At 40.7% G+C, this 27,466-nt stretch overlaps 1 protein-coding gene across 4 annotated transcripts in view; it reads right to left on the bottom strand.

Annotated features, from left to right (window-relative positions):
* LOC106093479 (sodium/potassium-transporting ATPase subunit alpha) overlaps positions 1-20,583 on the bottom strand; it is a 189,181-nt gene extending 168,598 nt beyond the window's left edge. For 3 of the 4 annotated variants that reach the window (XM_059362890.1, XM_059362891.1, XM_059362892.1), the window contains exon 1: positions 20,425-20,583. In XM_059362890.1, the coding sequence (XP_059218873.1) occupies positions 20,425-20,445 (21 nt within the window). In that variant the 5' untranslated portion in view covers positions 20,446-20,583. The remainder of the gene's footprint in view (positions 1-20,424) is intronic. The other variant, XM_059362889.1, reaches the window with a different exon arrangement.
* Positions 20,584-27,466: the final 6,883 nt, after the last annotated feature.

Here is a 27,466-nt window from a genome sequence, read left to right as displayed (position 1 = left end):
GACTGTCGTCATTAAACTTGGTTAAGCCGATGCCTTTCGGGTCGACGCAGTCCGAGTAAAGGGACTGGGCGACGAATGCGCATGCAACATTGTGGAACAGCGAAACGATCGGTAGGACGGCGAAAATCCTATGGGGGGGATCCAGATCGTGAGAAGACGAGGCTATTAATGAAAGGAAGTAAGAAGAAGGTCAGTATAGCTATTGGTATCATAACGGGACACATAGGACTACGAGCTCACTTATGTAAAATCGGTGCGGCAAGTAATGGCATGTGTAGGGCATGCGGGGAAGATGATGAAACGTTTGAGTATTTCCTTCGTCATTGCCCGGCTTTTAGGTGGAAACACAATACCAGACATGCACCAACTTAGAGGAGTGGTATTGAAAAAAATTAAGGATTTTGTAAGTAGCACGGAATTCCTAACATAAAATTTTCTTTTTAGAGGTTACTTTATAGTTTTTAGGGCGCACAACAAGCCGATTACTGGCTTAGGTGAATGTCCATAGTGGCACGGTGCGGATAACTATATGCACCCTCTTTTCAACCTAACCTAAGTCATAAGACTTATTTTGAAAAATCTTATCGTTATTTTAAAGAAAGCATTACTACAATCCTTCGATCAAGAAAACAATCTTTAATTTTTTTGTAATCTTAGGCCGAATTTCTCATTCTCCGGTTACAATTTATCGTATCGATATTCTTCTAGTTAAATGAATTTGTTAGTTAGCATATCCGCCTATGACGCTGAACGCCTGGGTTCGAATCCTGGCGAGACCACCAGAAAAAGTTTTCAGCGGTGGTTTTCCCCTCCAAATGCTGACAACATTTGTGAGGTACTATGCCATGTAAAACTTCTCTCCAAAGAGGTGTCGCACTGCGGCATGCCGTTAGGATTCGGCTATAAAATGGAGGCCCCTTATTATTGAGCTTAAACTTGAATCGGACTGCACTCATTGATATGTGAGAAGTTTGGCCCCGTTCCTTAGTGGAATGTTCATGGGTAAAATTTGCAATATATGCTTATTGCTTATGCTAACGACAAACCTTAACCGGCAGATGGGTGCCGATTAGCGACTTATCGTCCCGATAAATACAGCTGTATTTTGTTCATCGATAACTGCATAATATAACGGTGTATTCGAGTACTTATCTAGAAACAAATTGGCAATAAAAATTTGCAAGAGTAAGAAATTTTTGCAGAAAAAAAAACTTCCTGCAGGATTTGCAATCACTCATTTACAAAAATATTTGCCGCTCTCACACTCTCTCTTACTAAAAAACGAATGCCTTTCCGTTAACGTTTTTGCAAATTTCTGAGTACGCAAACACTCCAATTTTTTATTGCTGTGTAATGTTGCCATATCTTCTAAATAACCTGAATGAGAAAAACAAATTTGTTAACAGAAGGTTTATCCCCACGATAAATTAATGTTCCGGTTAGCTAATAAGAACTTTATTTTTTCTACGAGAAACCCTCTTTAAATATTTTCAATCTTCACCACATCATTTCTATACCTCCCTCATTGTAATATAAGTTTTTCTTGATTATATTTGCTTAAGCTTATCATTATCGCACCATCTTCAATATACTATGGTAGGTAATAAACAACGGGAACAAATGGTATCAACTCCTTTTAACCATTATCATAATTTTACCTTGGCTTTTAGAGGGGTTCGTTCTCTAAGTTGCTTGCTTTGGCTCTATCATCTGCTCTTAACTGATAATTTCTTAAGATTTTTCAATAGACAATGGAATGAATGAAATATCTATTCAAATGGAAGGTTAGATAACAAAGTGTTGGGTTTTTAATAAACCTTAATCGAATCGATAATACGAGTAAAAACCTGACGTAGACTTAATCTGGAGTAAAAGATTTCATTCAACTACAAATACCAAAAAATGATTAAAAATTTGTCAATGTCTTCAAATGAGAGATATAGTATAATTGAAGACATATGTTGAAACGTGATTTAAAATTTTATTTCATGATCAAAGTGTTAACAGACGATATAATGGAAATAATTTTATTTATGACTTACTTACTGTATAACATATTTTTAATATATTAGGAATTTAATAGATCTCGAGTAGAAAAATTTCATTCAAACTATTTTCAAGTTTCAAATGATCATTGACCTGCCAAATCTTGAATGTGATTTAAGGATGGACCATTTTTATATCAAACTTGCACAGAAAAATATACTAGGGTTGCCTTTTACAGTTCAGGATTAGAGAACAAAAACACATATTAATCATCAAAAATGGCTTTATTGTTCTTCAAAATATTCCCCATTAGGATCTATACACTTTTGCATGCGTTTGAACCAATTGTCAAAGCACTTTTGCCACCCTGATTGAGGTATTTCCAAAATATGCATTCTGAACGCATCAATCGCTTCTTCAGGTGTCGAAAAACGTTCGACCTCTCATTTTATTTTTTACGTACAGGAATAAAAAAGGAGTCATTCGGTGCCAAGTCAGGACTATACGGCGGATGATTTATCAAATCGATGTTTTGAGTGCTCAAAAATGCAGTTTTTTGAGTCGATGTGTGGGAGCTCGCATTGTCGTGATGAAGAATGATCCGTCTTCGGCGGGTGGTTTTCCTAATTTCTCGGAAGACAACTGGCAAACAAATGGTTGTGTACCACTCAGAATTTACTGTTCTGCGTTGTTCTAGGGGTACATTTGCGAAAAATCCAGTTTTTTCGAAAAAAAACAGGCGATCAATTGCTTGGTGGCGCGCGAGCAATTATTGTTGGATTGGATCATCTTGAAACAGTCGACCGCTTTTTACTTTGGGGCTCATACGCATAAATCCACGATTCATCACCTGTCACGATGTCATAGACGTGTTTCAAAGCACCGCGATCGTATTTTTGGAGCATTTTGGAGCACGATAACCCTTTCGACCAATCGACACAGGCCTTTTTTTGAGCGATTGACAAATTCTTTGGAATCCAACGCGAACAAATATTTTTGACGGTCAAATGCAATATTGAATGTATGCTGGTCCCACTAAACCCTAAGGTTGTCACAATCTCACGATAGGTCACATGACGATCTTGCAATATCCGTTGGCGCACAGCATCAATGGTTTTTGGAACAACAAATAATTTTGGACGACATTCACGAAATTCGTCTTGGAGTGAACTACCACCTCGGTTGAATTCACCATCGATAAACACTGGTCCTTGATGGAGCTTCATCGCCAAAAATTTAATTAAGCTCAACGATCACTGTTGTTGATTTAATCCACCTCGAAAGTTTTAAAAAATAATCGCACGAAAATGTTTACGATTTAATTCCATTTTTTGGGCGAGATGAGACTATTAAGTTACTGTAAACAACACAAATAGCGCTCGTATGTCAAAACGTTCTGAGTACGTATAACCTCAAAAGCTTTACAATAGAGCTGTCAGTTGTCTAATCCCAAAATATAAATGCATCCCTCGTATCACGAGAATTTTTTCAATTAAAATTGTAATTTAAAATAAAAAATGTTTTCAACTAAAAAATTCATTGAATCTATAATTTTTTTAATTGAATCAAGACTTTTTTCCAATTATGATCTTGATTGAAATTTGAAATTAATTGATTCAATAATTTTTTTAATTTAATCTGATTTTTTTTTTCAATTACGATCGTAATTTAAATTTTTTCTATATTCAATTAAAAAATTAATTGATTTAAACATTTTTAATACCCATCACCAAAGGATAGGGGCTATATTCATTTTGTCATTCCGTTTACAACACATCGAAATAACAATTTTCGACCCTACAAAGTATATATATTTCGGAACGTCGTAAAATTCAGGCGACTTAGGCGATTCAACGATGACTGTGTGTATGTCCGTCTGTTGTTATCACTCAACAGTCTTCAAAAATTGAGATATTGACCTGAAATTTGGCATAGATACGCCTTTTTTGCTGCACGCAGGTTAAGTTTTTGAAAGGGCTAAATCGGACCATATTTGGATATTGCTGCCGTATAGACCGAACTGCCGGTTAAGGGTCTAAAGCCCACAAAAGCTTTATTTATTACCCGATTTCGCTGAAATCTGAAACAGTGTGTTGTTTTGAGCCTCGATATATGACGTAAATATGGTTCAGATCAGATTGTATTTAGATATAGCTGCGATATGAACCGATTTGCCGGTTAAGGGTCTGAAACCCATAAAAGCTGCATTTATTACCCGATTTCGCTGAAATTTGAAACAGTGAGTTGTTTCATGCCCGCCGACATCCGACTCAAATATGCTTCAGATCGGACTATATTGAATCTGAGATATAGATGGCATATGGAACGATCTGCCGCAGCTAAATTAACTACTAATATTCAGCAGACAGTGTTTGCTATTTTCAGCAAACTTTTTTCTATAAGTGTAGGTGTGGGTCTCGGTATTATTGCTGCAAGCGTACAACCAGACGTCAGACTAACGAATGAGGAAGAGACGGATAAACTAGAGGTATGCGCAGCTCGTCCCCAATGTTTATGTAAAGGTGGTGTTTCCGATTCAGATTCAGACAGCGACAGTGTCAATGAAACAGTCATCGCAGCGGAATCAAGAGATGAGGGCAGCGGAATGACGACAATAGTTAGCGAGGGCTTTGCTTTAGCAAGAGGACCGAGAAAGCGATCCGGGACACGACGAAAGAGACAGAGGAATATGCACCGGCAGCGCAAGAAAGTGCAAGATACTGGAAGGGATAGAACTGTCATTCCAAGCACTTCTTCGAAAGCTAGAAAGAGAATCAAATCTCCCGAAGAGCATAACACTGCTAAAATGCTGAAGAAGAGAAAAAGGTCCTCGCTTTCAAGTACTCTGGGAAAACCAAGCCAGCCATCCCGCAATGGAGACTTCAGACAGCGTCCTGCGGGGGTAGACTAAGTCGAAACAGGAACGAAGGAAGCGCGCACGGCCCCTAAGTCTTCATGGAGGACTGTGACTTCCAAAAGGACGCCAAAGCCATCACGGAAGGGAAAGATGGTCGTTGAAAAATGTAAGGAGCCGCCCTGTTACGCCAGAGTGGCAAGGATGCTCAACATAGAAGAGATGACTTATGCAGTCATCGATATCTGCAGTGCATCCGGTAGGATTCCACCAGATAAGTGAAGCATCTGGTAAACAAACGGATTTTCGATCATGTGTTGAACTCTGAAGTGGGCCCACCCATACGGATTATGAGTTGCGATTATAAAGGGGACATCTTAACGATGCACTTTGCGTCAGCGGAATGTATTGATACCGTCAAAAAGCTCGTTGGAAGTATCCCCACTCTCGGAAAGAACTCTTCTTGTGGTGTGCATTGGTCAAGTTTTCGTGAGAAGTTTGGGTAAAACTAAAGGCATGGCGTACTACGGAACCAAGGCCGTTTTTTTCAAGATTGGGAAGACTAAGATAGGTGAATATACTCATATTGAGCCATTAGGCGGTGAAGTGGCAGGACACTCAATACCGCATAACGAAAAGGGATTGGGAAGACTAAGATAAGTGAATATCTCATGAATATCTCAGCTATTAGGCGGTGAAGTGGCAGGACACTCAATACCGCATAACGAAAAGGAGGCCGACGACGAGACAATCACCGTCTTTCTCAATATTGGGAAGACTAGCATAAGCAAAGATCCTAATACTAAAACATCAGGCAGTGTAGGGACGAGAGACCCAACACAGCCTAACGAACAGGGACCCGACGACGGACCCATCACCGATTCGGAAGACTAGGATAAGTAAAGATCCTAATATTGAAATATCAGGCAGCGCAGCGACAGGAGTCTCAATGCAGCCTTACCAACAGGAAGCCGACGATGAAACCATCACCTACTCCCAAGAAGCCCATTAAAGATTTAGAATACTAAGAAGGCAAAGATCCTAGTATTGGAACATCAGGTAGTACAGGGACAGGAAACTCAATGCAGCCCAATGAACAGGGACCCGACGATGGAACCATTTCCGGAGGACTAGAACAAGCAAAGAACCTAATACGAAAACATCAGGCAGTGCAGTGACAGGAAAGTCAATGCAGCCTAATGAGCAAGGAGCGGGCGATGAGATCATCAACTACTCCCAAGAACCCCATTTATTGGAGGATCAATGATTGAGGTTATCGAGATTAACCTCCACCGGAGCAAGACAGATTCACGCGCTTTGATGGAGAAAATCAGCAAGGGCAAAATTCATATTGCCTTAATTCAGGAGCTATGGACGACCCGGAATAAATTTCTGGACTGAACCATATCAACTACCAATTATCCTATGCTAACTCTTACTCGGCAGAGGACATGCGTTATTTTTCAAAGAAATTCAAATTATATATTTTCCCTTGAGTTGTCAACGTCGGATACAATAGTGATGAGACAGGGAGACAGTGGATCATACCTGACATAACTTTATCTGCCTTTTTACTCTCCGACAACGCCACCCACGTCGGAGCTGCAACGGGTGATGAGGAAGGCAAAACAGACAGGAGATGAGGTACCACATTTCCTAGGGTAGTACCAACATTAATAAACGGAGCCAAGCCCTGGCAGAATTCTTGAATACTAACGGCCTAATAACACTTTATATTGGTAACACCGCTACTTTTGTTAGTAGGATAAGGTAGGAGGATTCGGAAAACTACTTAGAAGAAGACTTGTGCAAGATAAGTACTTTCAAAAAATTGTTCGATCTTCTAAATCATTATTTGCGGTCTGGCGCTCAGGAACGACTTGAATTTGAGTACATACAGTGAAACTGAAAGGTCTGGCAGAATTTGCATAACGCTGGGTTCGATTTCTGGATACAAGGAACTCCAAGGACGAACGAACATGCAAGGAAGGGCTTGGTGCCCTTGGCAACCGAATCAGTTGCCAATATTGCATCCCTGCCAAAAATTTAACTACCGATCCTAGTAAAAGGGATGGCCAGAGATAAGCCGATGGTAAGGTTTTGGAATTTAGGAATAGCTAACGTATGGCGAGAGAAAAGGATGTTTGTTTCGGCAGGAAGTCACTCAGTAAAAATTGTTTGCAAATTTGCCCATGAAAATTCCGTTAAGGAACAGGAGTAAACCTCTCACATACCACTGAGTGCGGTCCGATTTAGGTTTAAGCTCAATGATAAGAGGCCTCCTTTTTATAGCCAAGTCCCAACGGCGTGCCGCAGTGCGACACTTCTTTGTAGAGAGGTTTTTACATGACTGCCATACCAGATGGTAAAGTACCTTCTTAATGTCACCAACATTAAGAGGGGATAACCACCGCTGACAATTATTTAAGACGTTCTCGCCAGGATTCGAACCCAGACGTTCGGCGCCATAGTCGCGGACATGCTCTGCGGTAGGGTGGCCTCCACTGAGTCAAATGGGTCATAACCGCACACTGCGCATGATTATTGTCGTCTTAATAAGGATCGAACACTTACTATATTCATATCATACATTGACAGAGCGGAGATAGTTCCTCAGAGATTGCGATAAGATCCTTTACTAGGACATTTGGGTGTGAACGCACAATTTGGCATACACACTCCTTCTATTGTAATTTTTCCTGTTTTCCCCCTTGATCAGATCTAGAGTTTCACACAATTTTTTTCTTATAAGACTTCTTCAACACTTCCTTTCTCTAAGGTATTACAATGGGCCTAAACTAGTCTCCAAATTAACTATTCTTTATAGTGGTCTACCCATTCAAACTAACCCAGTTATGGAATTTAAACCATCTCTCCTACACCGTAGGTCATGTCGTATTCTTTGTTATACATATGCCGTTTTTTTGCAAACATTTTAATTGTGATCTCAACACTGTGTTTAACACTTTAGTGGCTTAAGGAAACCTCCGAAAAAAATCTGAATTACTACTACTACGCCTTAGCATATTTTCCGGCATTGTTCATCCTTAATTAATGTTGGGCAAATATTTACCGATGGCTGGCAGCGTCAACGCCTTTCCATCCAAACTAAATTTTAACTAAGCCTCTAAAGTTTTTAATCAAAATCTGTGAAGTGTAGGCGTTAATGACAGCAATTTGTTTGTTCGCTTAATTTCATTTTTAGAAAACAGGGCTGTAGAAGTAGTAAAAGTAAGAGGTACAACAACAAGGCCAGCAACTACTACGGCAACAAACCATAATTAAAAGTGTAAAATTATGATTATGTTCTTAAAGACTTAATTCCGGCGTTTGTTGAAAATTGCTGAATCATAGTTGGAAAAAATCATAGTCAGCCACACCATTCACACAATGAAGAAGGAATGACAAACCAAAGAGGCATTGAGGAGGGACGGCAAATGAAGCAAAAAAAACCAAAAGCAACAAAAGAACATATTGAAGTACACGTAAATGTTGATTAGATAACAGCAAGGAAAATGGAAACACCAACCAACAAAAACAACATCAGCAACAACAACATGAACAACGAAAAAGAGAATAAAATTTCTAAGCACCAAGAATTAAATCGATAAAAACGAAAGGAAAACGAAAGAACGAGAAAAAACATTAACATACTTTTAGGCGGTATACTGTAAATACAAATTAAAGCATATTTTTAGGCATTTCATTACAACATCAAACGAATTGCTGGTGTAGTGACAATGTACACGAGTGTATATGTCCATTTGGGGAATATCATCGGCAAGACAAGAAGGGATTAGAAAAAAAATAGGAAAATACCATAAAACGTTCATAGCACCAGACTGCACTTGTGGTCGCTTGTTCGCTCGGTCAATACAATAATTAGCTCTCCCCTCGCCCCCATCCATCCTGCCCCTTTTTTTCATCACATGTACATGACTTTGTATGGATATATTAGTGTAGTTACGGTGTAAAAATGACTATTCCACTTTTTATTGTGCCTTTTTTTTTAGTGCTGGAGACTCAAATAGTATTGGATTGGTTACTACGAAGAATACATGCTGACGACGCGCCCTAATGACACCAATACACATCGCTTTAAAGAGAGCAGCAAAACACTTCGTAATAAACACGAACGTGAAACAACGACCAAATCAATACACATCCGAGTGTGAGCATTTGACTCGGTGTGACTTTGTGAAGAAGCAAAAACAAAAAACGACACACTATACACATACCGATATATGAACACGTGAAATGAGATACCCCCAAGACGGTGTTGCCATATTGGTCTTATTGACTTAAAATATAGATGGATTTTGGAAGAAAATTGAAAAAAAAAAAACAATTCTTTTGGACGATTACCATTTAAAAGCAACACTTAAAATCTAATCCGCATGGAATAGGAATTTTAATTTCGGAAAAGGGAAATGGAAAGGCGTGAGTATGAAGGAATCCAAATTTTAAGGATTCGGAGTGAAGTCTTTGGCACAGACGCCACTTCCGGCTGAGACAAAGAGTAACATCGGAGATAAGTTAGAGTGCATAGGAAATTCGGTTCAGGAACTGAACTACTGAACGAACTGAACTACCGAAAGAACTGAACTACTGAACTAGTTAACAAACTGAGTCAAGTGTACGAACTATAATAATTAATGAACTGAACTATTTAACGAACTATTGTAAACAAAATGAAATAGAGAACGAACTTAATTACCGAATGAACTAAACTGTTATTTAACTTAACCAGTGAACGAACTGAATAGATGAACGAACTGAACTAGTAAACGAACTGAACTATTGAAGAAACTAAACTAAGTGAGCAAACTGAACTTTTGAACGAATTAAAGTTTCACTACTTCACAAACTAAAAATATTTGCAAACTTACCTAAGAAACGACCTAATTCAAGGAGCACACTGCGCGAACTAGTTCATTAAGCTAAAATGGGCTAAATCCTTATCTAGCTGCATTCTTATCCCAGATTCCATACAGCATGTAATTACCCGTAGTAAACCCCGGTATGAGCCAGGGCTACGGAGTCTAGCCCGCGACTCCGACCCCGGGTCGGAGTCAGAGTATTAAGTCGAAGTCGGAGAGCGGTTCGGAGTAGGAATCGGGACAAGCCTGATCAACACCGAACCTAACCGACTCAATAGTCCGACTGCAAATGCAAATTTGCCCATGAACATTCCATTAAGGAACTGGAGCAAACTTCTCACATATCAATGATTGCTGTCCGATTCAATTTTAAGCTCAATGATAAAGGACCTCCTTTTTACAGCCGAGTCCGAACGACGTGGCGCAGAGCGACACCTCTTTGGGGAGAAGTTTTTACATGGTGGATGGGTACCAACACACGCTTCTCAGTGAACTTATGCCGCGATAACGCAGTGAATGAACCACGTCACCGTAGCTATACTAGCGAAGTTTTACCCTAATTACTTACACACAGAAGCCACGTTCTACCTTTATCCCTTAGTTCGTTCCATCCGCCTACACATGCGTCTCGGCGACCTAGTGCCTCGACCACGTCTCGGTAACTATCCAATCCAGTGTTCTTCCCAAAGTCCCTCAGACACTGGATCCACAGGCCATTAATCACGCGTCCATCCTTCTACGCCCGTTCTGCTCTTGCCCTTCAGGTACAGCGTTAGTGCCTCGATCATGTCTCGGTGACTATCCTATCTTGACTTTTGACTTGTCCCGATCACACCGTGAGTGAATAACGTCTCGGTACCCAAAGTAGCCAGCGTTTCGCCCTTTCCCCTTTTACATAAAAACCACTCCGCCATTATTTGTGAGTATATCCCGTCCGTCCACACCCAACGACTCAGTCACGTCTCGAGAATCTCAACAGTTAGCGTCCCTGTCTGGTATCCCTTAGATTCCGATGCCACAAAGAAAATACCCACTAGTCAAATCCATCCGCCAGCAAAGTGCCCAGCGTCTGAAAGACCTGGAGCCACCTGGTTTTACAGTCATCGCCGTGGTTTGCTGGTTTACCCTTTGGACCCAAATTACGTCCCCAGCCCAATATCATAATCGTAATCCGGAAGTGCATCATAAAAAGACTGCTTAGCAAGCTTTAGACAGTCATAAAAAGTAAACACATGTAAAAAGATGCCCGTTCCAAATTTGAATAACAGGCATGTGTTATGATAATCTTTATTGTGAATTCAAAAATATCGCCCAACTAGGTCGAATGTAGGTTTTTATAAATGAATGTGCTTCTGTAGAGAAATCGTGACCAGCATGATCGCTTGAAAATATATTGCCGTTCCAAATTTGGTCTTGGAATGATCTATCTAGCTATGTAACTCCTGATTCCCCAAAGATCTTCGAACTGGATTAAGTATGACTATTAAAAAACCCATATTTGCTCCTGCAGAGAAATGTGGCCATCATGGACACTTGGAAAAAAAATGGCCGTTCAAAACATAGACGGATCTTGGGAAGATTTAGCTATTAGTGTAAGCACTGGTTCCCAAAAGATCTAAAAAGTTAAAATAAGGTAAATTATAACAAGTAAAAGCGTGCTAAGTTGGGCCGCACCGAATCCTATATACCCTTCACCATGGATCCCACTTTATTGGCAAACAAAGGACAATGGAATTGATTTTCTATGCTATTAGCTAGGATATATCAGATTATGGACCCATTCGGACCATATTTGGTCTGAATGTTGGAAACCAAGGTAGAAGTGAATTTTGGATAAGAATTGCGCTTTTAAGAGGCTCAAGAAGTAAAATCGGGAGATCGGTTTATATGGGAGCTGTATCAGGTTATGAACCGATTTCGACCATAATTGGCATAATTGTTGCAAATTAAAATGGCACACTTCGTTACAGCCCAATCGGATAAAAATGGCACCTTTAGAGGCTCAAGAAGTCAAGATCCAAGATCGATTTATATGGCAGCTATAACAAAACATGGACCGATATGGCCGATTTACAATTCCAACCGACCTACACTAATAGGAAATATTTGTGAAAAATTTCAAGTGCCTAGCTGCAATCCTTCGAAAGTTAACGTGCTTTCGATAGACGGACAGACCAACGCACAGTGGGATGGAAAAATTAAGTGGAAATAAGTCTGCCATTTTGGAACGGATAAAGATATATTCATGAAATTGCAAAATTTCAGTGCCCTAGAAGTCCCAGGAATTAATTGGTGGGCCTTTAAAGATGGTCACCTCAGCTCTACAAAATGTTGTTCGTGCTGTTAAAAGCGCATTTATGGTCCGATTTTCAAATTTTCCAGCAAAAAAAAAAATTGAAAATCGAACCATAAATGCCCTTTTGACAGCCCGAACAAAATTTTGTAGGGCGAAGGTGACCAAGTTTAAAGGCCCACCAATGGGCCCCTGGATTTCTAGGGGGCTGAAATTTTGCATATAAACTGGATAAAACCTCAGCTATATATAATCAAAATGAAGATATCTCTATCCGTTCCAAAATGGCAGACTTATTTCCACTTATCTTATTCCCCATCCCGCTTTGCGACGGAAGAAAATGGCTAAATCGACTTAGAATATCAAGACAATCAAGAATATACACCCAGTGAACCAAATTTCTGATGTCAGACATTTCTGTTCAAATTCTGTACCCTTCCGACAAGATCTTACCGAAATCGTTCCGAATTCTGTTTAATTTTCTAAGGGGATTTTTTCCGACAGTTCTGAAAGAGTTCTGCAGAACGTCTGAACGTAGGAGTTTTTTTTTTGAATTTTTAGTCCGACAGTTAGGAATTTTCGTTATGAATTCGGACAGAGATCGGATCCGAATTCGGATGAATTTGCCGAATTTTCGTATAGACTTCTGACCGAATTCTGAACCTTTGGTTCACTGGACATATATACTTTATGAGGTCTCAGACGCATATTTCGATGTGTTGCAAACGGAATGACGAAATTAGTATAGCCCCATCCTATGGTGGAGGGTATAAAGACAAATTTGCTCTTAGAAAGAAAGCTAGACACCATGACAACATGGAAAAATGGTCGTTCCCAATTTTTACAGCAGAAACTCTTGAGAAGCTGTTTATAGTTATGTAAACTTAAATTTCCAAAAAAAACTCTTGATTGGGTTGAATTTGAGCTTCTATTAAAAAAAATGACTCCTGGAGAAAAATGTGGTAATTATGACTACATGCAAAAAGATGGCCGTTTCAAATTTTGCCAGTGGACAGCCATATCTAATGTTAAAAAAGCCCAGTAACGAAGCGAATTAAAATTTTCTAACAATGTAAATATTTTCGTTTTCGGGGAAAAGTTTGCTTGTGGCAACACTGCTCCCTATAGAATAATGACACACACACACACACACACACTGCCAACTCATTCGCAGAATAGATATACAGATGGATACAGACACAACGTTTCATTTTATTCAGTCAACGAATCAGGAGAGTGGGTGGTTGGGGTGGATATAGGATAATGTCGGTCGTACCATTTGCTGCACCAAGTTGTTTATGCGATGCGATGTGGGTGGGCGATAGGTCGGTCGGGGGTCGTTTCGTGTGATGCATACAAGAGAAATTCTCCAACGATGATATAATAGAGCAAAAACATAACCAAAGGGGGATTTGTGTAGTTGGGCAAAACGACTGTCAGAAGGGTAGCGGAGGAATTTCTCCCACGATTACGACGAGGACGGTGGTCGTCGTCGACAGTTCTTTACAAATGTCGAAAATAAAAGCCAACGAATGCTTACTGGAGCATGTGTTATATAATGTCAGGCGAGACGATGACAATAACAGCCCAATGGAATGGACAACCCAACAAAATCTCGCAAATTCCATGAGAGAAAGAGAAGCTTTTCGTTTAACGGCAAGAGCATAACAAACAGGGGTTGGTTTCTTGTTAAAATTGAGCCGAAGTTTTGAGAATGGCGCATGTCGCCTAAGGCAACCAACACTTACATGCAAAAGTTTTTTAACTAAACGTAAAGTGCAAAGAGAGGGAGCTTTTTTCTTAAATTAGGTTAAGAGCAACAACTATTTAGACAAAACTCTTAAGTAAACTTTTACCATTAAGAGTATCCACCACTCTTGTTATGAATTTGTGGGCATTTACTTAAGAGCCAAAAAATATGGTTGTGTCCAATTGTGGCAGTTCATTCCAGCTGTCAATTGTCTACTTCCAGACGATGTATTAATCACGAGTCGCGTGTCACACCACATTCGAACATAAGGAACTATTCACAGATTTTGTGTAGACAGAAACGAGGTGGCAATTGGGCAAATCATACACAGTGAAAAATGGCAAAGGAAATTTTGCAAGGACAATTAAGAATTTTTTCAACAAAATTTAATTTTTTTAGAAATTTCAACGAAATATTCTTAAAAATCAAATTTCAACGAAAGTTTCCATGAAAATCATATTTTTAGGCAATATTTTATAAATTTCGACAAAATTTCTTTGAAAATCAATTTTCGACAAAGTTTTCTATGGACTTCAAATTTCTACATAATTTTCTAGAAAGTTAGATTTTCGATAGAAAATTTCGTAAAAAATTTATGAAAATCAAAATTTCGACGGGATTTTTTATGAAAATTTCGACTACTTTTCATAAAAATTAAAATTGTACATAATTTTGCACGAAAATCAAATTTTGACCAAATTTTCTATGAAAACCGAATTTAAACGAAAGTTTTTTATGAAAATCAAATTACGATGAACTTTCCAATAAAAATCTAATTTCAAAGAAAATTTCTATGAAAACCATCTTATATAACAAGTAAGAGCGTGCTAAGCTCGGCCGGGCCGAATCTTATATACCCTCCAAAATGGATCGCATTTGTCAAGTTCTTTGCGCGGTATCTCTTTTTAGGCAAACAAAGAATAATGAATAAGAACTGCTGTGCTTTTGGAGCTATATCAAGTTGAAGTCCGATTCGGACCATAAATAAATTGAATGCTGAAAATTGTAGAAGTCATTGTGTAATATTTTAGTCCATTCGGATAAGAATTGCGGCTTGAAGAGGCTAAAGAATCAAAATCGGGAGATCAGTTTATATGGGAGCTGTATCAAGCTATAGATCGATTCAGACCATATTGGACACGCATAAGAATTGCGCCCTCTAACGGCTCAAGAAGTCAAGACCTTAGATCGGTTTATTTTGCAGCTATATCAAAACATGGACCGATTTGGCCCATATACAATCCCGACCGACCTAATAAAAGGTATAAAAAGTATTTTTGCAAAATTTCAAACGCCTAGCCTTACTCCTTCGAAAGTTAGCGTACTTTCGACAGACATACGGACGGACCCTCCCCCCTTACCTAAAAAGTACTACCCAAAAATAAAAGTGGACCGGTCGAGACAATACGGGACTTAAATGAAAGGTATTCAGGAGTAGAGTACGAATTTCATATTAAAAATTGGGCCCAAGTAACAAAGGGGCTCCACCAATTTCAATTGGACGATTATGACAATATGGACAAATGAATGGTATTATGGTCAGGAAGAAGGAATAGGCTTTATAATTTGTTGATATGAAAACGGGGCGGACCGTCCCCGTTTCCCCAAAAACGCGTTCCCAAAATCAAAAGTGGACCGATAAGAACAATATGGGTATTCAATGAAAGGTATTGATGAGTAGAATACGAATATGGTATTCAAAATCGGGTCCAATTATCCAAGAAGTCGCCCTAACCCCAAAACTCCTCCAAACAGACAAATTGAACGTTCCTATCAATATGGGGATTAATTGAAAGGTATTCGGGAATCTGGCATAAAAAATCAGGTCTCCAACGCCCTCCTCACCACGACCATGACAATTTTAGTCTTAAATGAAAGGTATTTGGGAGTAGAGCACGAATTTTATGTCCATGTTTGGGCAAAATGTCTGAGTTACCAACAACCCCTAAAAAGTACTCCCCGTCAAATGGATACATCACGACAATATAGGGCACAAATGAAAGAGGACTTATTTGCCGACTATGATAATATGGGACTCCATAAAAAAGTATTTGCAAGTATAGCACGAAGCTTATATTTACTTCAAGGGCCAAGTGTTTGGGTGGCCACCTTAATCCCTAAATGCACCCCAAACCCCTGTGTGTGTACAACACACTGCTACAACAACAACAACCCCAAACCGGACATATTTACCCACTACCACTAGTACAAGGAAAGGTATAAGAGAGTGGAAAAAAAATTTGCCCATGAACATTTCATTAAAGAACAGGGGCAAACTTCTCACACATGAGTGCTGTCCGATTCAAGTTTAAGCTCAATGATAAAGGATCTCCTATTTTATAGCCGAGTCCCAACGGCGTCCCGCAGTGCGTCACCTATATGAGGAGAAGTTTTGACAAGACTTCTTTGCATGGCATAGTACCTCACAGATGTCGCCTACGCAAGGAAGGGATAACCAACACGAGATATTTGTGAGCACCACACTGGCTTGAACATTCAAAATCGATCTGGGTGCTGCTCATTGCTGTCACAAGAATCTTAGCTGCTAGCTAACGGGCGCGTCCACAGGTTGCGAATAGTGGAATGATTGACGAGGACCGCCACCTCTACAAGAAAATGTGCCTACAGCCACAACAACATATTCAATTTGCTAAACATACCGAGAGTGACAGAGCGAGGAGTAGTCACATACGTCGTCTGCAAGACAATGAGCAACCATCACAAGATACTTCGGACGAAATTACAGATGTTAACCGCAGCGCCAAGTCGTCTAAGACTAAGTCCTATAATAATAGATCTTTAGCGGCCAAATGACTTCAGAGTCACGGAACACCGAAAGTATGTCAATCAGAAAAAGGCGGACTGGTCGGGTTTCAGGGATTATACACAGACCATATTTCGATCCTTCTGCTTTTGTTGTAGCCACATGTTTACATGGAGTAATTTATCGAAAAGGGCTGCCGCCTCAGTGTACAGCACTCTGTTATAACAAGGACAATGGTCAAATACCTAGTTGAATTAGGAGTAAGATGTCTAGTGGCAACGTCAATCTTTCCATCTCTAACCTAGCAATACCTGAGATATGGAATATATGTCGGTGTTCCTGTTCTTAAGCCGAGGAAATGTGCTGAACACGGAAGCGCTACTCCTACCCAGAAACTATCTCTAGACTCAGCAAACCATCAGCAGGGATTCCGAAAGAGACCCTTTGAACAAACTGTTCCCGTGGCCCTTGATATATTGAAAGCATTTGATACAGTACCCCCACTTTTTTCACTGATGTCATCGAGTTTGATCGTCGTGGTACATTCAGTAAAACACTCCCTATTCGGGAAAATTTCTTGAAGATGCTATTTGTTTCTTTCAACCAATTCCGACCTGAAATGCCCCGATACCTAAGTCTTCAATGTTGGCTGGTCGACTTTGTAAATTGTGGTTTCTTCTGCCTAGAACCTTCAATATCGCGAAGATGATACCCTATGATGCGTTTCCAGAAGTCTAAATTAATTCCTTACGTCTAAGAAATCAATAAAGACCTTGCATGCAGACTGGGAAGAGAATTTGGAATTTTGGTCAATCCCAAGGAAGCCGGTTGTACGTACCGGATTGACCCGATGAAGTCCTTCATCGGCAAGGGCTGCCCCCTCAGTGTCAACACACTGCTACAACAACAACAGAATTTGGTCGGGTGTGACAAGGGGGACGCGCCAAAGGGTGTTTTCTTGCCGATTCTCTGGAGCCTCCTGATAAACGAAGTCCAATTGGATCTGTTTTGTTGTTGTAGTAGCCCCATTTCCTTGAGGAGGTGGCGATTCACGTCAAGGCAACTCGTTGCTGTCCATAGGACCAATCGCCACGTGAACATCATGGACATTGGTTATTTAAAGGCGCCAATAACTCGCCATATCGGGCATCGCAGGCTCTCAGTATTTAAGAAAGTGCCGGTTTCATCCAACGTAGCACAGTGGTTAGCATGTCCACCTAAGACGCTGAAGTCACTCTGACCTACCTTGAACCGAAGTAGAAGGATAGAGTGTCAAATGATATGTGGAAACACTACAACTATGCGATTGTTCATATGGCGTCAACTACGAGAATCTCCTATAATTATAATTGCTGAAAATGTCTTGATGACGAGAAAATGATCAAGTAATTGCTTTGTAATGCCCGTGTCTACAGGAGCACAAGCTTTCCATCTTGAGGAGGCAGTTTTTCTCCGATCTGGGTATGCATGCAGACTAGACTCTAGAAGGTGTCCTCAGATATGTAAACAGGACGGGATGGTTTCGGCAGGGGTCGCCATAAAAATGTGTGAGTTGACGAGCAGGATCAATGGTTAGCAAACATAATGTAGACTCTTAGTTGAACGTGAAAGGGAAAACGAGCGATACACATGAATGTTAGCGTGTCGAATATGTGCTTGCAAGCTCGTTCCGGTCTAGAAGATCGATAGCCGAGGGAACATTATGGCCATTGGTTATTTAAAGGCGCCAATAACTCGTCACATCGAGAAATCACAGGCTCTCAGTATTTATGCAAGAGCCGGTTCCGGCCACCGTAGCGCTGTGGTTAGCATGTCCGCCTAATACGCTAAACGACTGGATTCGAATCCTGGCAAGAACGTCAAAAAAAATCATTTTTTTTTCTTCGGTGGTTATACCCTCTTAATGCTGACGACATTTGTTAGGTACTATGGCATGTAATAACTTCTGGCGTTGTGGCACTCCGCTCGTATCGTTTAACTTCAACATGAGTTGGACAGAACTCATTAATATGTGAGAAGTTTGTCCATGTTCCTTAATGGAATTTTCATGGTTGTTGTAGTTGTAGCAGTGTGTTAAACACTGAGGCGGCAGCACTTGCCAATGAAGAAATCCATCGGGTCAATCCGGTACGTACAACCGGCTGCCATGGGATTGATTTTCATGGTCAAATTTACAGGTGTCAACTGGCCTCTCACTCTTCACTTGATACCGCTAATTGCCCACGAATGCTTTTTCAGCTACAACGTATGGAGCATTCCTCTGTTGTTGTTGTTGTTGTAGCCACATTTTGTGGGGGTGACGATCCTTGTCAAGCTCTTGTATGTGAGCAAGCTCAAGTGGCCATTGGTTATTAAAAGGCCCCAATAACCCGCCTTGTCATATCGAGCATCATAGTCACTCAGTATTTGGCAAAAGCCAGTGCCGCACGGACTCTCACTGAGACTCTCCGCTAGATACCGCTGATTGTTCGCGACTGCCGTTGCCATTACTCCGTATTCTCTATCTGTAATCTGTTGAAGCGCCCAGTAGCTCGCAGCTAAGCTTCTCGTGACAGCAATGAACACCGCACAGATCGGACCTCAATGTTCCAACCTGTATGGTGCTTACAGCTATCCCATGCCGGAAGAGCATTCCTTTATCCGCAACCTGTGAACGAGACGGGTTACTCTCAGCTGAGCATCTCGAGATGACCTTGAGTTCCACACGTGTGGGTGTAAAATTTTGCCGTGTGAGCTCACCTTTTTCGTGAGCTACCTATTCAAACAAACCTAAACCTTCCATCACCAAAATATGTTGGTTCACCAAGTCTAACTTCTTGCCTTATTTTTTTTAACAGATTTCGTTACGTTATTACGTTGTCTTTGCATCGTTCAATAATCCAACACACTGTCAGTGCTATGCGCAAGAACTTGCGAGAACGCTGAAAAAAACAGAATTCTCTAAACAGCAGCTAGACAAATGAAAAAGAAGCACAGCAACATGCCTCTGCTGACTACTCACAGTCCCATTTCTATTGGGAGATGGCCAGAGACTATTTGTTTTGGTTAGCATATGGCTGGCTCTCTGAATGCATCTATGTAGAGTAGTGTATAGGGAAAACAAGACAAGATTAATTAATTGAGTAGATAAATGGGCAAAAAAAACACAAACTACTCGCAAGTCTGACAATAACACGCCCTAATTAAGCGTTAAGGCACAAACCACTCATACCAAAGATCTGACATACAGGTCAAACCACTGTCCATCCACCATCGGCTGAAACGTTAGAACACTTTGAGATGGTAAAAAAGTAACCGGCAGGCGAAAAACGGAAAAATACCAAAGCAAAGGAAACGCAAGATTAGAACATACAGAGCTTTCCTAAGTCTCTATCTAATGTATTCAAAAGGCAACATTAATACACTTTGGCCAAATGAAGTTATTCAAATTCTATAATTATGAACATTTGTAGTCTGTTTTGTTTGAATTGCTAACCCACAAGTCGGTATGACGCACAAAACCCCGCCAATAGTAACTCTTGTGATGTGCTCTAAAAGGGCGTAGCCTCAAGAAAAACGAAATGTTTTTGTCAGAAGCGGCTCAAACCCAATTCTCTTAAATTTTTTTTAGTTCTATAGTCGCACAATGATTCGATTCTAATCAACTTAATCGATTGCACTATTTCCTTGATGATATAAAAGTAGCCTCCATTTTAGTTAATGCATCATTTATAATAAAGACATTAACCGTCCTAGGCTTAATTCATTCATTTTCACTTTTGTTGGCTAAAACACATGTTCACATGATTGTATTATGTTTGTTTATAACAAACACACACACACACAAATAAAGAAACAAGTAAATAAAATATATTAAAAAATAGGTAAAGCTGAAAATATGTCCATGCAAAAACTCACCTCGAAATCCGAACGACTCATATTAAACACCAAGAATTAGTAAATAAAAGCACTTCACTACACTGTAGAACAATTTTTTATCCGTAGTAACACTTTAGTTTTCTTTCCAAACCAACAATCAAGAAAAAAACAACAACACAAACTCTGGCGATGATCGTCGTCTATTGGATTGTCGCTACTGCATGGCCAAGATGTTGTATATTGTAGGTGTTGTTGTTGTTATGTTGATGGTGGCGGCGATTGGTTTTGAATACGAATGATGATGGAAGAGTCAAAATGGGCAAGAAATAAAGCCACGACAAAGAACCACACCAACCGCAGCACAAATGAGGGAGAGAAGAAAAACAAACAAAAAAAGAGAAGTAATTTGTTAAAGAAAATTCCAATACTCGCCCCTTGAGCCAGGCTTCAATTCAATTAAGTAGAAATTCGTTATACTGCAATTTCTTAATTTGTTATATGCACTGCACTTACCACACCAAAACAAAAACAGGTAGAAAATTTTCCGAACTTTTTCAAATAACACCCCAATTCAACATGATTGACAGAAGTCTGACTTTATTGTTTTTATTGGAGTTGTCGTTTCTTTTTGCCTTTGCTTTGTTGTTATGTTCGTGTGGATCTGGCAAGTACCGGTTAACCGAAATGTAATGTGAAGATCACATATCAAACAAATCGCACGATGACGACGATAGGGAGTTCACACTTTCAGAAAGATATAACAAAATGATGACTCAAACAGGATACACTTATACTACGTTTACATTGAAAAATAAATTATCTCACATACATACAAAATTCTTCGCACCCCTTGATTTTTGTGGTACTTTAATCGCAAAATCAGCACTGATGTAACAAATAAACGACATATGTACCAAACACATTGTTGTTGTAGCCATAATTGCATGAGGAGGTGGCGATCCTCGTCAAGCTCTTATAGGCGAGCAAGCTCGTTCCGGTCACGAACCGATCGCAGTGGGAACATGATGACCTTTGGTTATTTAATGGCACCAATATCTCACCTTGTCATATGGAGCATCATAGGTACTCAGTATTTACGCAAGAGCCGTACCACCCAACCTCTCACTCCACTTGATACTGCATTCCACCATCCGCAACCTGTGGACGCGCCCGGTAGCTCTCAGCTAAGCTTATCGTGATAACGATGAGTACCACAGAGATTGGAGCTTAAAGTTGCAGCCTGTGTGATGATCATAGTTATCCATTGCCGGGACCAAACACGTTTAAGTGTTTAGTGTAAACGTACTATTATAAATAAAGCTAGCGATCAGCTGATTTCGTTTCTTTATTTTCTTCACTCTTGCAGCTTTGAACTAAATAGTTGCGAAAATTAAAATCGTGAATGAAATAAATTTAATTTCTCCGCCAGAAAAAAATTAAAAAACAAACACAAAGAAGGTAAGAACATCAAAATTCAAGTTCAACAAAGATTTTAGAAGTTACAAGAAAGTTTTATCAAGAAAAATTTTTATGGTTCGTGTTATCACAAAATTCGTTAGATTAGTTCCGTTGAGTCCTTCATGTGGACGGAGGGATACTTCCAGAGCAGTCTGATTGCAGGTGTTTAAGATGGTCTCATTGCAAGATCCATAGGAATTTCAACAGATGGTTCTGTGGGAAAATTGTTGAAAAGACTACTTAGATTTGTTGTGGCAGGTAAACTTTCTCAGGCGCATAACCGTGTTACTCTGCAAGTGTCTTTCTTTGTACCAACCAACCTAAACCTTGCGCTCTAAATCTTGAAAAAACATCCTGGATTCTGTAGGTGTATGTTACCTACCCACTTGATGGATAGGTAACTGTCCTGTAAATACAAAAATAATTGTGCCTGAACTGAAAGGATAACTGCCGCAAGAGAACTGGGGAGATAATCGCAGAAGAGTAAATTTCTGTAAGATTTGTATTATACCTCGTTTCTGGCTGTCCCATTGCCTTACATGCAGTCAAAAAAGTTGTTTTCTCTGCATTTTATTTGTAGAATGTGACACCAAGCATTTAGCTGCCGACGTATATTTGCCGTGTGTTCTTTGTAAAAATAGTAAAAGATGGGCAACCGGTAAGATCAGTGAGATAGACACAGTACGTATCGCAGATCCCATTGATTTAGGGCCTTAGGCTATCAGTAAGAGATGGAATAGATAAAAAGTAGGTACTATACAGAGTCGGAGATATCGCCACAACTTGGGGAACCTTCCTGTTGGTGATTTTTTCTTCTTATTCTTAAATTTTAAATCAGATTTACGAACGGTAGATTAGATGGCACCTAGCTCGGTCCACCAGGCTAAGGCGCGGCACGGGATAACTATGAGCACGGGCTGGAAGTGTGATCTCCAATCTATGTGATCATCGTTATCATGAGAAGCTCAGCTGTAAGCCACCGCAGATTGCAGATAGAGGAATGCTCCACACGTTGTAGCTGGGACAAGGATCGCTACCTCCAGATGCAAATAGTTGGCCACAATAGCAACCAATGCAAGGAGTCATCAATCTTCATATCATCAAAAATCTTGGCATTGCTGACCGTATCGAAAGCTTCTAATAGATTATGCGTTACAAGAACCGTTCTTGATCACTTTTTGACCTGGTTGAGACCACGAATAATGTTTGCGGCAATGGTCCGCAATTGGAAGCTTCATCAAACCTGTGATATTCAAGCAGATTGTGAAAATCGAAGCCACATTTTCATATGGAGGGATCGCCACCTCCACGTCATGTAGATGAGCGTGCTCGTTCCGGTCCAAAGAACCGATCGCCCCGGAAACAGGGTGGCTATTAGTTAGATAAAGGCGCCAGTAACCCGCCTTGTCATATCGAGCATCATAGACACTCAATATTTGTGCAAGAGCCATTGCCGCCCGAGCTCTCATTAAAACTCTTCGCCCGATACCGCGACTGCCGTTGCAGCTACTCCATATGGAGCATTCCACTACCCGCAACATGTGTCCGGTAGCTCTCGCAGATGAACATATCACAGATCGGACCTCAATGTTGCAGCCTATGTGGTGCTCACAGCTATCCCATGCCAGGAGACGTTTTGGAAATTCATCTTAGCGACTAATTGCATCTGATGGGATGAAGGACATCTAAAGCGGTAATGACCCTAATCTTTGAACTATTGTAGCGAGAAAAGAAATCATCTGCTCATCCTCATATAGCCAGCCTCTGCTGTTCTTCTTATGCGGCGTTGCCATGTGCGTTGTCTATCGTATAGTTTCCGATTATATATTGTACATGCCTTTTACACAGTGCTCACTTCTGGATTCTGATGTAGTTGTAGGCACGCACGATCGCTGTAAGCACACAGGTCGAATAATTTTGAGATCATTCTGAACCGGATATGGTTCCGAATCATAGCTCCAGAAATCTCGCCTTTTCAATTAGAGAGGCAAGCAGTTAGAAAAGTTCGTTTTTGCAGGCCATGAAATCGATGTTTGGTGACAAGGGGTCCTCTGATCCCTAATCTCGGTGTCCTTGTGTAGATGATCACTCCTTGTCATCTGGGTGCAGTCCTGTGATAGTCCTTAATGCAGCATCTGTCTTGCGAACCCCAGATTTGGGAAAGCGAATCCTAAAGACCTTATCTGGAATCGGTTGTTGTTGTTATTATTGTTGTAGCAGTTCATTGTATTCTATCTTTCGTCTGCTTGATTCTGTTGAGTATCCAGATAAAGGAACTCTGCGGCTAAGATGGTGTGCGTCCAGAGGGATCTAGGTCTGGCAGGGCGGCTAAACAGAATCCTGCTCGTCGGCATTAATCTTTGGCTGCATCTGCCGGATCGTAATTATGCCAGAAGTACTGTGATTTGACGGGAAAGGTCAATTTACTCAGGTGCAATGGAAGGCGGTCGTTCTCCAAGAACTACATTCACCTTGTAACCATCTGCTACCGAATCTGCAATGTTGTCTAGACCCGCTTGATATGCCGCTTAATCTAGAGGTTCTCTCTTGTAGCGCTGAACCTCGCGCTCAAGATCATGAAGATCTACCTTTACAAAAAGGTTACAAGAATTTTGACGAATAAACAAACGGAGTGATGATATTATGGTGGAGGCTTTTAAATAAAACCAATTGTTTGCATTTCCCCCTGTTTTAAAATCATTTTGTTTACCTATCTATTTGAGTTTGATAATTTTCACTGTGAAACACAAACTTAGTACCACTAACGGCCAATTGACATATCTAAAGATGAGAAGACCCCTTAAACCGTAGTAGAAGCAGCGCCCTCTGTTTGCATTGTTAATGTTATTAGTAATGGTGTTGGCTTCGCTAAACGCCATGGTTAGTTTGAAAGCCATTGGTTATATGCATCAAACAATACAATAAGGCTAATGCAGGGTTGTATTGCATCAAGTGGTACATCTTTTTGTCCGTTTTGCCATAAAAAACATTTTCTCATTTGTAACTAATAATGACTCGGATACTAAACATTATCCATTTGAAATATGTACTGATTTATAAATTATCTACTGATTTATAAAATGTATACTTATTTATTTTATTCCATTTTACTATTTTTCTTAAAATTTTGTTGCCAACATCTTAAAGAATGTGTTTACAATTTGTGGCCTCTTATATAAGAAGTAAAGTAGGGAATTGTTGTTTACACAGCACCTATAATTCTTATTATTATTATTATTGTTTATTTCCATTACATGCTGTTTGAATTTACATATTAAAAGCAAATCACTTTAATGTGCCAACAGCAATTATTCCACTTGTACTCGTATTGTAGTTAAAACAGGTCCCTTACCGACAATAGCATTACGTAGCAATATTGGTTCGTAATTGTGATTTCAGTAGTCGCGTTTTGTTATCTAAGAAACGTGTAGAATATCTGGCTGTATAAATCAAAGGTGGTAAATTTCCATTTCAATGTTACATGTGATAGCTGCAAACAAATAGAATGCACCTGTGATTGAAGGAATGCTTCGACTTTAGATATTCTGCTTTTACAAGATGCTGCTTAAATATCACATAGATTCCGATTCAAGAACTTAAGATAATTTTGGGTTCTCTTTTGCTTAGGACATTTGTTGCAAATGTCTAGAATCTGAACTCGAATCTAACAACTTCCCCACACAACCATGATTATGGGATTCTTAGAACACCGCTTATCCCCATAAAAGTGTGCTTTGGAGTTTTCATATTTTCACAGCTGCTGAATATGATTTGAATATCCCATGGCAGCCGATTGTACGCACCGGATTGACCCGATGGAATCCCGGAGTGCCTTCTTCGCAAGCTTCTGGTCCGTGCCGGGATTGAAAAAAACCCCGGACCCTGGTTCTGTTCCGTTTGCCAGAACCGCCTCCATCATCGGTCGGTGTCGGTGAGGTGTAACCGTTGCATGGAGTGGATACATTTCCGATCTTGCTCTGGTCTCACTTCACTACGAGAGTATAGTCATACTGCATATGTCGCAAGTTGCTGTGCGAACGTAGCCAGCAGTGGGTCACAAGCGTCGTCGCCTTCTGCGGCCTCGTTGTGGGTCTATGTGACTCCCCCGACCTCTCATGTGCGGCAATATACACGACAGCAGCATCCCAGTCGCAATATTGCCAGGCCAGTGCCGGGAAATGTATCATTTTTGCAACTAAACTGCAACGGTCTCCGTGGCAACATCGATGAGATTGTGGATTTTATGAGTCGGAAAGACATATTGGTCGCAGCGATCCAGGAGACAAAGCCGACCAACACCTGCAGCTTGCACAGTTGTCACGGATACAATGTGCTACGTAAGGATCGCTCAAGGAATGAAGGTGGGGGATTGGCCTTCGTGATACACCATTCCGAGCAATATAGACCCATCTCGCCTGCGCCTGGCGCTAGTGACCCCTACATGGAGTGCACGGGGATAGCTGTCAGGCCCGGTACTGCCGAGATAGAGCTATACAACGTGTACATACCGCCGGGTGGTAGCTGTGTCCTGATTAATGGCCAAGTTTATAACCCCTACATAAGTGGGTTACTATCTGGTCATAATCGTCTGCTTCCAGGGGACTTTAATGCGCATCACACTTCATGGCATTCTCCCCTAGGTAACGACCAGCGTGACATAGCTTTGGCAGAGCAGATTGAAGGCTCAACCTTTTGCACGGTGAATAAGGATGCCTCCACTAGGATTACGAGGAGGTGCAGCAGCTCGCCAGACATCTCCATTGCATTCACTTATCTCCTGAGTGACATATCCTGGCAAGCCGTCATCTCTTTGGGGTCAGACCACCTCCCCATAATTCTCACCATCGACCGACCACCCGTCTTCATAACCTCCGAGCGCCGGACGTTTATCAATCGGAAGAAGGCCGATTGGGCTGGCTTCAGAGAGTATACCAATCGCCGCATCAGTGAACTGCCACCCCCCTCGGATGTGCTAGTGGTCGAGAGAAAATTCCGAGACATCATTAACGCAGCAGCCGTTCGCTTTATTCCAAGTGCGGCCTAATTTCAAGGCGCAAGTAGTGGTACTCGCAGACGAGCGTGATGGGATTCGTTGTATGGACCCCACTAACCCCAGAATCAGCGAGATGAATCTGGAAATTCACATGGTAGTCAACGAACATAAACGGAATTTGTGGCTGGAACACTTGAAGCAATGTATCTTAGGCACCGGTTAAGGCAAGCTGTGATCTAGTGTAAAGTCACTCTCGAACCCCGGTAGACGGACCTCAGTCACTTTTGGCAAAGTAACCGTGACTGATACGAAGAGATGGAGCTAGGTTGTTCAACCGTCAATTTATTGTGCATCCCGAGAGTGACAGGGCAAGGAGGAGAGCCATTCGCCGTATTCGTGGTCTCCGAGCCGACGAACAGCCATCACAATTTACCGTGGGCGAAGTTACAAATGTCATCCGTGGCGCCAAATCATCCAAGTCGTTGGGCCCCGACGGAATCTCTACATTGATTCTGAAGAATTTGGATCTAACTGGAGTTGAGTACCTTACCACTGTTCTCAACCTGTCATTGAACACTCTTATAGTTCCCAATGTCTAGAAAATGGGCAGAGTGATCCCGCTACTGAAGC

The sequence above is a fragment of the Stomoxys calcitrans genome, chromosome 2 (assembly GCF_963082655.1).
Source record: "Stomoxys calcitrans chromosome 2, idStoCalc2.1, whole genome shotgun sequence".
Taxonomy (NCBI): domain Eukaryota; kingdom Metazoa; phylum Arthropoda; class Insecta; order Diptera; family Muscidae; genus Stomoxys; species Stomoxys calcitrans.
Note: the sequence above shows the minus strand (reverse complement) of the source record. Positions and strands in the feature narration are given on the sequence as shown.